The 14,790-nt window shown below is 40.8% G+C and overlaps 1 protein-coding gene across 1 annotated transcript in view; it reads right to left on the bottom strand.

Moving 5' to 3' along the window:
• Window positions 1-14,785, bottom strand: part of LOC139731980 (putative inorganic phosphate cotransporter) — a 31,227-nt gene extending 16,442 nt beyond the window's left edge. Inside the window, exons 1-3 of the mRNA XM_071642852.1 lie at window positions 14,669-14,785; window positions 13,780-13,951; window positions 11,600-11,730 (exon numbers count right to left, since the gene is read on the bottom strand). Of these exons, the coding sequence (XP_071498953.1) occupies window positions 11,600-11,730; window positions 13,780-13,951; window positions 14,669-14,785 (420 nt within the window). The remainder of the gene's footprint in view (window positions 1-11,599; window positions 11,731-13,779; window positions 13,952-14,668) is intronic.
• Between the last annotated feature and the right edge of the window lie 5 nt (window positions 14,786-14,790).

Here is a 14,790-nt window from a genome sequence, read left to right as displayed (position 1 = left end):
GTGGGATGTAACGCTTACACGCTTGCCCACACTTATGGGAAGTGGTATGGGACCCCTCCCCTCCCCCCACCCCCCAATATGCAGTTTTTGCCCCTCAGGATGGCTTGATGACGTCATTGGAACCTCATCCTTACAGTCTGAATTTATGGTGGCCATTTTGAATTAAGAGCTGGCTGTCGTTCTGCGTGACCTGAAAATGAATTCGGTCTAACTAGGACAATTTTGGCAAATTCATCAAAGGCGCTTGCGTATACCACAGTATTATATGTTTTTAAATGGTCATCATCTTGAATTTCAAGATGGTGGCCTATCTAATGATCCACAATAGGAAACAGCTGTACTGGAACGTTGGACACCACAAGCATGTACATTACTGAAAATTTGATGCTCCTACAATAATTGCAATATGAGATATGGGTAAAAACGCTATGGCGGCCATTTTGAATTTCAAGTTGGCAGCTTATGAATTTTATCAAAACAATCCACAATATCAGAAAATGATATATCAGCGTGTCTGACATCACAACCATGCATTTTGCACCAGATTTGAAGCTTCTATAATGCTCATTGTATGAGATATGGTTTAACATATTGTTTGCTAAGGCGGCCATTTTGAAATTCAAGATGGCAGCCTTCATATTGTATCAAAACAATTCACAATATCAGAAAAAGATATACCAGAGTGTCTGACATCACAACCATGCATTTTGCCCCAAATTTGAAGCTTCTACAATGCTCACTTAATGAGATATGGATAAAAATACAGTTTGCTATGGCGGCCATTTTGAAATTCAAAATGGCGGCTGAAGACGTGGTCGGAAAAAACGGAACCAAAGTTTTTTGGATTCAGCGCCCCCAAATTGACAAAGCTAGCCAAAAAAAAAAATCAATTTTGGCACAAAAGTCTCACGGGATTACATAGTAGCCTCTACTATCACTTAAGTATGCACCAACTTGCACCATTAAGAGCTAAAAATTGAAAAAGGTCCCTACCGTGGGAGGGCGGACACCCCCTCCCACACCCTCCCCTCGCTCACGCACATATGTGCGCGCGCTGAGATGCTGAGTCATGAAAATCTCACTCATAAATATTTTTTGAACTTGGCATCTATGAAGATGCTTTCCATAGGCTCCACTTTGCGAAATACAAATACCCCACTATACACAATAAAAGTATGTGAGACATCACCTGCGTACAGAAATGGTATTTAGGAACAAACTCACTAAATACAAGCTAAGACAAGAGAATATTATTGCAATCATAGAAATACATGGTATTACATTAAGAATCAACGAGTTCTTACAGATTCAAATTTTGTAATTGTTGGATACATAAGCCGAATTAAGGATTATATTTCCATAATCATTATGTAAAACTATTGCATTAGAAATCAATGTCAAATTATCTTCATTTCCATAGTGACGCAGTCGGGATAAGTATTTTATTAGCTTACTAACCTAGAGGTTATTATATTCAACAAAGTTTATTCCATTATAGACAGAGAGAGGGGTTCGCCAAAACCAGCTCAAAAGTTATCCAAGCATAGCTCACCGCACGACAATAATCAATACTACCGTATATACTAGACGTAATACTAACGGCATATTATCCGAGAACTGAGAGGAAATCAGGTCCATAAAATTATCCCTTTTCAAAAATTGCAATTGATGGAAACCATGGGTATGTGCAAATTCACTATCCAACCTGCATTTAACAACAAAGTAAGCATGATCATTCAGTGTCTGCAATTGGACCGCCTATAGACCCTACATGCAGGTAAGGGGGGGGGGGGAGGGAGGGTGTGGGCATTGGGCTCTCTCAGTTTTGAAATTCAATTGTGTATGGACAGATCTACATACAGGTAAGGGGGTGGTGGACATTGGGCTCTCTGTTTTTAAATTAAATTGGGTATGGACAGATCTACAGATTAACTGTTGTGAATCTCTTGTTGTTGAAATAATCCAAAATCAAAAACAAAAGAGTATTATCCTAGGTGTGATTAATAGACCAACCAGTAATCCCATCGATCACTTTTTTTAAAATAAAAATTTAATGGTAACTTGTCTAAATCACATTTTATGAGAAATATATAAGCGTTTATTCAACATAACAGTGACGATAAGTCCGACGTATTGAAGCTGTATAAATCACTGTTAGACCGGGGGCCCAGAGCATTTATTCAGCTGAAAAGGGTCACACTTTTTGATGGTCTCATCATATAAGGATGTGGCCAGGGGTCAATAAAATGAATTGCTGGCAAGTCACATCCTGTACCGTAAGCCTAGGGGCCACAAAAAGGGACCCCGAAAAATCGATTTATTCAGCCGAAGGGGGTCACGGACAAAAGTTGATGGATATTGTTCCTTTGGGTGTACTTATCATGAAAACAGCAATGCCAGCTATTTTATCCTGTACGGGGCCCCAGACAGTAGCCCCAAAGGGTCCCACAAATATGGTGTTATTCAGCTGAAAAGGGTCACGGCTAATTTCTTTTGCAATGGAAGTAGTTCCCATCAGAGATATCCAAAACACCAATGCCAGCTATTTTATCCTGTACGGGGCCCCAGACAGTAGCCCCAAAGGGCCCCACCCCCCATAGGCCCTACGTACAAACACACACAAACATTGATTTTATTCAGTTGAAAAGAGTCACGGCTAATTTCTTTTGCAATGGAAGGAGTACCAATCAGAGATATCCAAAACACCAAAGCCAGCTATTTCATCCTGCACGGGGCCCCAGACAGTAGCCCCAAAGTGCCCCACCCCCTATAAGCCCTACGTACAAACACACACACACACACACACACACACACACATTGACTTTATTCAGCTGATAAGAGTAACGGCTAATTTCATTTGCAATGGAAGTAGTACCCATCAGAGACATACAAAACACCAAAGCCAGTTATTTTATCCTGTACGGGGCCCCAGACAGTAGCCCCAAAGTGCCCCCCCCCCCCCCTACACACATACTCACACAATAGTTTCATTCAGCTGAAAAGGGTCACGGCTAATTTCTTTTGCAATGGAAGTAGTACCCATCAGAGAAATCCAAAGCACCAAAGCCAGTTATTTTATCCTGCATGGGGCCCCAGACAGTAGCCCCAAATTGCCCCCTTACCCCCTCCCCCTTCCCCCCCCCCCCCACACACACACATTGATTTTATTCAGCTGAAAAGGGTCACTGCTACTTTCTTTTGCAATCGGAAGTATAGTACTCATCAGAGATATCCAAAGCACTAAAGCCAGTTATTCTATCCTGTACGGGGCCCCAGACAGTAGCCCCAAAGTGCCCCCTACACACACACATACACACACACACACACACACACACACACACGCACACACATATTGGTTTCATTCAGCCGAAAAGGGTCACGGCTAATTTCTTTTGCAATGGAAGTAGTACCCATCGGATATCCAAAATACCAAAGTCAGATATTTTATCCTGCACGGGGCCCCAGACAGTAGCTCCAAAGTGTTTTGCTTTATTCTCTTTATTGTTTGCATCTCTTCTTCTTCTTCTTAAATATGCGCTCCTTCGTCTTCATTTTCGCGACAACGACAACGTCCTCCTCATCATCATCAGTTTTGCTGTTCTGGCAAACATTTTCCAGCGTATCGGCTACGTTCGATTTTAAAGCGGCGAGAGCGGAAGACATGCGTAATTGAGTCTGGGAAAGCGTATGAACAGCGTAGCTAAAGCGGCCAACAGCGTTATCGAAGCAGGAATGAAGCGTCGTAGGAACAGGCCTTGATTTTATACGAGAGTAGATAACTTAGTGAGAGCGTCGTTAAAGCGGGAAGGTCGTGCTTTGATCAAGAAAGCGGCGCAGCAGCGGGACCATGTCGTCGGTGTCTAGTCTGCTAGTTTAGACTACTTCCCGTTCTTGTGCCGCTGTTACTACGGTCAGAAAAACCTGGAATTGTTACGCTCATCCCGCGGTATTTACACTGTCACTGCTCTCTCCCCGTTGGAGCTACGATTCAAAATAGGTCAATCTTGATGGGGAGATGGGGAAGAAATTTTGAACCAGTTCAAAATTTCTTCCCGATCTGTAAAATTGCCAGATCCAACCCCATCACCCAAACGCTGCTACTACGATGTTCCCGGTCCCCGTACACTTTTGCCGCTCTCTCCCGATCTGACAGATTGAATAGATCGGGATGCAGATCTTGATAGTGGAATTACATGTGGGGACACTTTAGGAACACTCCGTGGGGCCCCGTACAGCTATATAACTGGTTTCGGTGTTTTTGATACCTCGTTGAGTACTACTTCCATTGCAAAAGAAATTATAGCAGTGATTCTTTTCATTCTTTTCACTTAGAATAAAATAAGACGGGAGCTCTTTCCGGCTACTGGCTGGGTGCCCCTTAACTGGATGGGTTTGTGTTTTACGTATCTCAGCAGTTAATTCCACTGCCAAGGAAAATAGGCATACATGACTCTTTTCACCTAAAAACACTTAATTCATATAAGTGGGAATACCTTGGGGCTATACCTGTCAAGGTCCCTGCATCCGGGCCAATTTCGCACCTCTTTTAATCGAATTCTGTAATTAGATTTAGCAAAAATTTCGCCTAGATGACATGGTAGTTCAATGTCATAATCTCTTCATTCAAATTCATTTTGAAACATTCACATTACCTCTAACCTTATTCTAAATAACACTTTTTCAACTGAAATCCATATATAAGACAAACACCATTCCACTATCCGTTCATTCATAAATTCATGATGATATAGTCACGTGATCACCATGGGCGTCACCAGGGGGGGTGCGCTGGGTGCGAACGCACCCCCCTTCAGAACCTTAAAAAAAAAAAAAACAAAAAAAAAAAAAAACGCTTCAGTCTGCGAGCGACCTCAACGCCGGACGCTAAATAATTATTCTTTTTTATTTTTATTTTTTTTTTATTTTGCACCAGGAGGAAAAAAAACAAAAACAAAAAAAAAACAAAACAAAACAAAACAAAACAAAACAAAAAAACAAAAACAATCGCACCCCGGCTCTGGCAGCACTGATGGTATACATGCATCACGTGTTTACTATCTATCGCCCGTACTGTTATACGTGAGGTATATTTCATTCATTGTGCAACGGATTATCAATTCAGAAAATGCAAAAGCTCCGTCGCATGGGAGGGAGATACCCCGCCCACACCCTCCCCCGTTATAGGTCTCTAATCAGTGACTGTAAAATGTCAAAATTTTTCACGCTCGCTCGATCCGCTCGCTCGTATGTAATCGCTATGCCATTCCTGATGTTGCTGCCGGTATCAAATTGCCAGCAGTTGCACCCGGTGCGACCCACCTCCTTACACCAAAGCGAAAAGGAATAGCTACAAACGGCAGTTTTTAGACGGTAAAATGTCAAAATTTTCAAGCTCGCTCGCTCCGCTCGCTCGCATTTTAATCAATTCAATTCAATTCAAACTTTATTTCATTTTTCGAAAAGAACATAAACATTTCACTTTCTTTGGTAACATAGAATAAGGTTGCATAACAAAAACAAAGTAAATTGAGAAAACATAATTGTGGAACCCTGCGGTAACAAAAAAGTTGTAAGGAAAATTGATTGACTGAAGTGATACAGACGATGATAATCGTTATGCCATTCTCCTGATGTTGCTGCCAGTAATTGCCAGCAGTTGCGCCCGGTGCCCCCCCCCCCTTAATTTCGAAAACGAAAAATATAGCTACAAACGGTAGTTTTTTGACTGTGTCAAAATTTTCAAGCTCACTCGTTCCGCTCGCTCGCATTTAATTGTTATGCCATTCTATACTGATGTTACTGCCAGTAATTGCCAGCAGTTGCGCCCTGTGCTCCCCTCCTTAATTTCCAAAGCGAAAAAATATAGCTACAAACGGAAGTTTTTTTTTTTACTGTAAAATGTCAAAATTTTCAAGGTCGATCGCTCCGCTCGCTCCCATTTAATCATTATCCCATTCTCCTGATGTTGTTGACAGTAATTGCCAGCAGCTGCTCCCGGTGTGCCCTGCTTACTAGTAATTTCCAAAGCGAAAAAATATAGCTACAAACGGTAATTTTTTGACTATAAAATGTCAAAATTTTCAAGCTCGCTCGCATTTAATCACTATGCCATTCTCCTGATGTAACTGCCAGTATTGCCAGCAGTTGCGCCCGGTGCGCGCCCCCCTTAATTTTCAAAGCGAAAAGATGTAGCTAAAAACCACATTTTTTTTTACTGTAAAATGCCAAAATTGTCGAGCTCGCTCGCTTCGCTCGCTCGCATTTCATCGTTGTGCCATTCTCCTGATCTTGCTGCCAGTAATTGCCAGCAGTTGCGCCCGGTGCGCCACCCCTCCTTAATTTCCAAAGCGAAAAGAAATAGCTACAAACGGCAGTTTTTAGACTGTAAAATGTCAACATTTTCAAGCTCGCTCGCTCCGCTCGCTCGCATTTTAATCAAATCAATTCAAACTTTATTTCATTTTTCGAAAAGAACATAAGCATTTCACTTCTTTGCTAACATAGAATAAGGTTGCATAATCAAAACAAAGTAAATTGAGAAAACAAAAGTGTTTAACCTTGGGATAACAAAAACGTTGTAAGGAAAATTGATTGACTGAAGTGATACAGACAGTATAATCGTTGTGCCATTCTCCTGCTGTTGCTGCCAGTAATTGCCAGCAGTTGTGCCCGGTGCGCCACCCCCCCCCCTTAATTTTGAAAACGAAAAAATATAGCTACAAACGGCAGTTTTTTGACTGTGTCAAAATTTTCAAGCTTACTCGTTCTGCTCGCTCGCATTTAATTGTTATGCCATTCTCCTCATGTTACTACCAATAATTGCCAGCACATGCGCCCGGTGCGCCACCACTCCTTTATTTCCAAAGTGAAGAACTATAGCTACAAACGGAAGATTTTCTTTACTGTAAAATGTCAAGATTTTCAAGGTCACTCGCTCCGCTCGCTCCCATTTAATCGTAATTATCCCATTCTCCTCATGTTGTTGCCAGTAATTGCCAGCAGCTGTTCCCGGTGCGTCCTGCATGCTTACTAGTAATTTCCAAAGCGAAAAAATATAGCTACAAACGGTAATTTGTTGTAAAATGTTCAAGCTCGTTCGCATTTAATCGCTTTGCCATTCTCCTGATGTTACTGCCAGTAATTGCCAGCAGTTGCGCCCGGTGCGCCACCCCCCCCCCCCCTTTAATCTCCAAAGCAAAAAGATAGAGCTAAAAACGGCAGTTTTTGGACTATAAAATGTCAAAATTTTCAAGCTCGCTCGCTCCGCTCGCTCGCATTTAATCGTTATGCCATTATCCTCATGTTGCTGCCAGTAATTGCCAGCAGTTGCGCCCGGTGCGCCCCTTTCATTTCCAAAGCGAAAAAATATAGCTACAAACCGCAGTTTGGGATTGTAAAATATCAAAATTTCCAAGCTCGCTCGCTCCGCTCGCTCGCATTTAATAATGTTATGCAATTCTCCTTTTTTTTTCTTTTTACAAAAAGTCCCTCCGTGGGAGGGGTATCCCCCTCCTACACCTTCTCCCGCTCGGTTGCTTCGCTCCCTCGCCGAGGATCTCACACCGTCACAATCATAATGTACCCCCGTAATAGTCCTTCATAGTAGGCCTATTTTTATTTTCACTATGCTCTGTAAAGGCGACTTTTACACTCTTGTTTTTACACAAAATTCCTACAGTGGGAGTGGGTATCCCCCTCCCACACCCTCCGCACTGAAGGAGCGGAATGGATCCTCGCCGAGGATCTCACACCGTCACAATAATGTACCCCCGTATAGTCCTTCATAGCGAAAGATTCGGTATACAATCATATGTAATATGTACAATATCCCGATGGAATCCCATTTTCTTTGCTCACTTTTCCACTAATAATTTATATTCTTTCTGGTCAGTTTATTCTGTCTTTATATGTACAATATATGTGTAAATGTACATGATGACACAGGAGCCAATAAATCAAATAAAAAAAAAAATCTCACAGTTTACATTTACTGTCAAAACGCACCCCCCTTGAAAAAAAGCTGGTGACGCCCCTGGATCACACATGCTGCGCTCGTTCATTCAAATTGATTTCTGGCCATCTAATTTAACATGTTCTGCAGTCAATTAAACAGATATGTTCATGCTTGACCTCTTTCCTTATTTTCTTTCATCGTAGTTATTGTTTTGTAAGCATCATAGCATTTCATGTTTTCGTATTCGTTTAAGAGACTTTGACACCAGTTTTTGTTTTTGTTTTTGTTTTTGTTTTTTTTTTTGTTTTTTTTTTTTTTTTACGTGCTTTTTGAATCGGAAGAAGTAAGAAGCCACAAATTATCTGGCCGTTACGAGCGCTTTATTACGAGCGGTCGGCCAGTTCCAGGAAGTCAAGGTTATGATCCTCAAATGTTTTTTTTTTTTAATAATTCTTTCTATGTCTTCTAGAGATATACGTCTGTATCTATTGTGCTGTCATGACTATAAAAAATGAAGTTAATCTGCATTACTGGTACACGTATAGGCCTATAATTACATGTATATGAAAGAGAAGGAGCGTTACCAGTCTGGTTACAGAACAACCAAATCCAGTTATACTAGATAAGAAATATGATACTTTTACTGCTTTATAACAGTAATTCATAGATGAAACGAAAACACACATAGAAAGACACGTTAAAATGATCTGAAACAAAGAAATAGCAAGATTTGAATTTGAATGAACACGTTTGGAATTTGACTGTCTTTCGCGAAATTTAATGACTGAAATACCCTTTTCGGCAAGTCAAGGCGAATTTGAATGAACGTAGGGTACCAGCCAATTTGAATACCCATTTTACGAATTCGAACCTTCTATCAAATGAACCAACAAAAGTGCGAAATTGGCTGGGAAAACCTAACTGGCTTTGATGTTTTGGGTATCTATGATGTAAACTAAGGCCTACTTCGATTGTAAAAGAAAAACAACTATGACTCTTTTCAGCTAAATGATGTCATAATAATCATGTGGGGGAGGGGCACTTTATGGCTACTGTACTGGGCCCAGTACAGGATGAAATGACTGGTTTTCGTAATATGGTCATCTCGGTTGTGCACTATACAGAAGTATGCTTCCTTTGCAAATTTCTTGGGCGTTTTGCTACTGTAACCTATCGGACCCCGTATACAGGATAAGATGACTTGCTTTGGTGTTTGTGATATCTCTGTTCAGTAGGCCCTGATATTTACGTTACAAAAGAATTTGTAAGACCATTTTCAGCTGATTCACAGTACATGTATAATGGATGGGACACTGTGGAGCTACTGTCTGTGGCTCTGTACAGGATAAAACAACTGGCCTTGGTGTGTTGAATATCTCTGATAGGTACTTCTTCCAGTGCAAAAGAAATTACCCGTGTTTGGGGCTATACTGTCTGGAGCCCCGTACAGGATAAAATAACTGGCTTTGGTATTTTGGATATCTCTGATGGGTACTACTTGCATTGCAAAAGAAATTAGCCGTGACCCTATTCAGCTGAATGAAACTAATGTGTGTGTGTGTGTGTGTGTGTGTGTGTGTGTGTGTGTGTGTACGTGGAGAGGGGGTGGCACTTTTTTGGGCTACCGTCTGGGGCCCCGTACAGGATAAAATAACTGGCTTTGGTGCTTTGGATATCTCTGATGGGTACTATTATACTTCCATTGCACAAGAAATTAGCCGTGACCCTTTTTGGCTGAATGAAACTAATGTGTGTGTGTGTGTGTGTGTGTGTGTGTGTGTGTGTGTGTGTGTGTGTGTAGGGGTGCACTTTGGGGCTACTGTCTGGGGCCCCGTACAGGATAAAATAACTGGCTTTGGTATTTTGGATATCTCTGATGGGTACTACTTCCATTGCAAAAGAAATTAGCCGTGACCCTTTTTAGCTGAATGAAACTAATGTGTGTGTGTGTGTGTGTGTGTGTGTGTGTGCGGGGGGGGGGGGGGGGGAAGGGGGGGGGGGCTCCTTTAGGGCTACTGTCCGGGGCCCCGTACTGGATAAGATAGCTGGCTTTGGTGTTTTTGATATCTCTGATGGGTACTCCTTCCATTGCAAAAGAAATTAGCTGTGACTCTTCTCAGCTGCACGAATAAAATCAATGTTTGTGTGTGTTTGTACGTATGGCCTATGGGGGTGGGGCACTCAGGGGGCTACTGTCTGGGGCCCCGTACAGGATGAAATAGCTGGCATTGGTATTTTGGATATCTCTGATGGGAACTACTTCCATTGCAAAAGAAATTAGCCGTGACTCTTTTCAACTGAATAAAATCAATATTTGTGTGTGTTTGTACGTATGAGGGCCTATGGAGGGTAGGGCCCTTTGGGGCTACTGTCTGGGGCCCCGTACAGGATAAAATAGCTGGCATTGGTGTTTTGGATATCTCTGATGGGAACTACTTCCACTGCAAAAGAAATTAGCCGTGACCCTTTTCAGCTGAATAACACCATATTTGTGGGACCCTTTGGGGCTACTGTCTGGGGCCCCGTACAGGATAAAATAGCTGGCATTGCTGTTTTCATGATAAGTACACCCAAAGGAGCAATATCCACCAACTTTTGTCCGTGACCCCCTTCGGCTGAATAAATCCATTTTTCGGGGTCCTTTTTTGTGATCCCTAGGCTTACGGTACAGGATGTGACTTGCCAGCAATTCATTTTATTGACCCCTGGCCACATCCTTATACGATGAGACCATTAAAAAGTGTGACCCTTTTCAGCTGAATAAATCTTCTGGGCCCCCGGTCTATGTGCCCGTCCTTCTCTAGCCATCACGCGGTAATTGGGAGAGTGCATGACAGTCGATTGTGGGCCTATCACTTCTAAATTTTACAGTTTGCTGACTTCGACAGTTTCATACGTGCTCAAAGCTTTTAGTGGGAATTTCCCATCACCTCAAACAGAATTTAAGCATATAACAATTGTCATTGTAGATAGGGCAGATACACCCAACGTTGACCTTCCACTCTCATAACCTACCAGCAAACAATTGTGTTTAATTCTTTAATAGCAATTGACCAGGAAATTAAATCTTATTGTATCCGTTAGAATCATCATAAGTTGTCTATGAAGGCGAGTGTCCTATAAGAAGAAGACATTTCTATTTAAAGGAAACCACAATCCAAAGAGCTATGTGGATTGAGTGAAAACATGCAGCAACATTTAATTTAGTAGGAGTTTATGACGTCTTCGGCGGACGATATAAAGAACATAAAAGAAAAAATCGACGAAACTTAATTTTTCATGAAAATTACGCATTCCATCAACTTGTTACTGACATAATGACATATCCCCCTGCTTTCTGAGAGAGGTTAGTCATGACCAGTGCTCTTTTAATGAGCTGAGAAAAGTGAAAGTATGTTGATTTTTTTTTTCAATTTTCTGTATTATGATTGTTGTCCACACATGATGTCACAAACTGAAGTAGTCTCTTTATCCAGTCATTACAACATTAAAACTTTAAAAATTCATATCATATTTAACTTTTGCATCGATTGTCCGATTTTCCTCAAACGTTCACTGATGTGTTCTACTAATTTGGCTGCTTTCACTCAATCCACGTTGCTCTTTGGGTTTTGGTTTTCTTTGTTGTGCGTTGCCTTCAATTACCGATACACCCATCACTGTGAATCTGTTCTTTTCAATGTAGTTCCGTTCTTCGCCCGATATACAAGGGTGTAAGCTGGGATCCTCATAAACTAGAACAATCCAGGACACCGCCCATACAAGACCAATCGAACCTGTCAAAGAAAAGAGGAGAATATAATCTAATTATATATTATAATATAATATCACATGGATCCCCATTTCGAACATTCGAAATAACAACTTATCCTTCGGATTTCCGGATTCACGAGCATCTAAACGGAATCTGTGTATTTTGGAACAACGATTGAACGAACCTTAGTTCATTTTCGGATTAAGGAACCTTCTGCAAAACGAACAATCACTTCAATTCAATTCAATTCAATTCAATTCAATTCAATTCAATTCATTTATTTCATCTTTTTTTTTTACCAACAAAACATAACACAGAGTAAATCAGAAATCATATCACAGGCATATACACCATAGACTTTGCCAAAGATAAATGAAAGTTAACATCATCCCTTGAAAACATACCATGGATATAAAATGAGATGGGCCAACCATGATATCTGCAGATCACTCCGGATAATGACTGACCGATTGCATTTCCAAACCCAAGCGCTGAAACAATGAAAAACAAAACAAACAAGGAATGTGATGACTGTAATAATATGATAGAAATTAAAGTTATCAGTTGATTGCCTACAATTATCCGCATGCTTCACTTTAGATATTGTTGGTTTCATCAACATTAGAATTATATTCAGTATCAACGACATGAATGGTAGGTCCTATCATTGTCTATATATTACTGTCATTACGAATACTAGTTTCATTTCAATAATTCGAAAAACTTGTAGCTTTTAGCACTTGTTAAACTAACATCTTGACTAATGAACGAGAAGAAAAAAATATGAAGTTACAAGGAAAATCATGCACAAAGTTCAAGTGAATTGTTCAACCTGCAGTGATGAATGACATCAACCTTGTTCGCTCCTGGGTTGGAGACCATTTATTCACCATGGTAGCAATGCATGGGATGAAAACACCCTGTAAGCAAAACAAATGATAATTGTGTATACGTCATTCAATATGGCCTGTGAAAAAAACAACAACAAAGAAATCTTCGTGGATATTATACATTGTGCTCTAGCAGAGGGTTTATGGGCTTTTCTCTCTCTCTCTTTTTCCCTTTGCAAAGCAATTAAAAGTTGAAAACGTGAAATGTGGAAGTTTGAATTGAATTTCTCTTCGCAGATACGTCATTATGGAGCCTTAGATTTTTGCAACGCGGACGTGCAGAGAAAGAAAAAGAAACCGTTCTGCTCATGCGCGAATTTCTCATCATTAAAAATCGAGTCTGAGTTTTCACGGTCGCTTCCAATGTTTTTGCGTCCGCTCAAAACACCCCAGAGCTATCAGATGAATGATCCTATATGGGGCGCCAGATTACCGCTAGTGATTAAAAGCTACAGTACTTTGCAAAACATGACGCGGGGAGAGGAGAGAACGGCCAACGCAATCGTCATCTACGTCTGCGTTGTAAGTCTAAAGCTCCCTATTCAGCCAACATGCTTTACTTTACTTAACTTTTCCGGAATGATGGTGTATAGGTTAGAGCCTGTTCATCGATCAGAATTGTATCCTTGGTTGCTCTAGATTGAAATACATACCCTGCAAGTACTCTCATTCAAATAAGCAACGTACTAATTTTAGAAAATATGAATAAAATTCAAAATATTTTCACTTTCCTCGCATAATAAAAGAGCACATGACTTGCCTCTTCCTGAAGGCAAGGGGAGTAATTCTTGATATTATATGCCATGCAGTTACAAGTTGAGGATGTGTTGTTGTTTTTTTTCAAATCATGTAATTTTGTGGAATTCACTTTATACTTATTTTTCTTATATCGTTCTACACATGTTACATCAATATACTGTATAGTTTTCTCATCCAGCATTGACTGCACAGAAACTTTATAACCTTTGAATGGATTGTCCAAATTTCCCCAAAACTTGCACGGATGTGTTCCACTTATATTGCAGCTTTATCTCAATCCATACATTTATAGATAAAATGAGAGTGAACTTGTTTGTTTAACGGTTTTTTTTTTTTAATTTAGACCTCTTTGACAGAACGCCGGATTACCTCCCCGAGTCCAGAACAGCATCGCGTAAGGAAGAAAAGGTCGACCCCATTACGTGCCGCAATGGGACCCAGGAGGTTGAAAATGCCGGAGAGGGAGACCCCGCAGGCGATCAACCACTTCCCGCCAAGTCTGTCGGCCAGGTAACCTGCAGGGATTTGTATAGTTGTAAACCCTATCCAGAAGGCGGCAATCAACAGTTCCTGGGTTTTTGAATTCCAACCGAACTCCATGAAAAAAAAAAGAGATATTGGAAAAATACAATGTAAGAAAAGACAAATAAAGGGTTGAACGTTTTGTGAGCGTTCATTTTCTTCTCTCTACTTGTTAGTCTTTATATAGATAATTACACATGTGCAGGGGCTGGATACATTATTTCTAACCAGCACTGACAATGCTCCCTCTCCACTCCCTGTAGGCGCGCACCTGCTGATCAGCCAATATAAACTTTCTCAGCCTACCGGGTAACCCATTTATACTCCAGGGTGGATATAGCAATATAAGATATTGCTGAAGGGCAAACGTGTCAGGCTTCGCACGGGCTCGAACCCACGAACCACACAGCGCTCATGAATGTCATTCAACTCAGCCACGACATCTCCATAATAGTGCATTAATAAAAGAAGTGTTATTCAGGCACAGGATCGATTTATCAAAAATTGATATTTCTCGAGATGTACTATTTGGACATAATGGTAGCATGCCTTGAAGCGAGAAAATTTTCCCTCTCTTTATTGATATCGCATTTTACAAGAATACTGTATAGGTGCATTTTTTTTTGGGGGGGGGAGGGCATTGCGAAGTTTTTTTTGGGGGTCAATATTCCTCTTTTTTGTATTGTAATTATGGCTATGTTCATAATATTGCACAATCCTTGTGATTTATTTTATATATAGACAACGTTTGAGAAGATTAGAGACAAATATCTAGAGGAAGAAACATACCTCGGTTTCAGTGGTCGTTAAGTTACCGTTGTCATGTGCCGTTGCTTCGGAAGAATTTGGCGTAGCGTGACTGGCTTTTGCCATGATCGTCATGGCAACACTGATGTTAATCCTCATCATGG

This window comes from Diadema antillarum, unplaced genomic scaffold, assembly GCF_040938485.1.
Source record: "Diadema antillarum isolate AM-2024a unplaced genomic scaffold, OU_Dant_1.0 seq00000392_RagTag, whole genome shotgun sequence".
In the NCBI taxonomy this organism is placed as follows: Eukaryota; Metazoa; Echinodermata; class Echinoidea; order Diadematoida; family Diadematidae; genus Diadema; species Diadema antillarum.
This window is presented reverse-complemented; position numbering and strand designations above follow the sequence as displayed.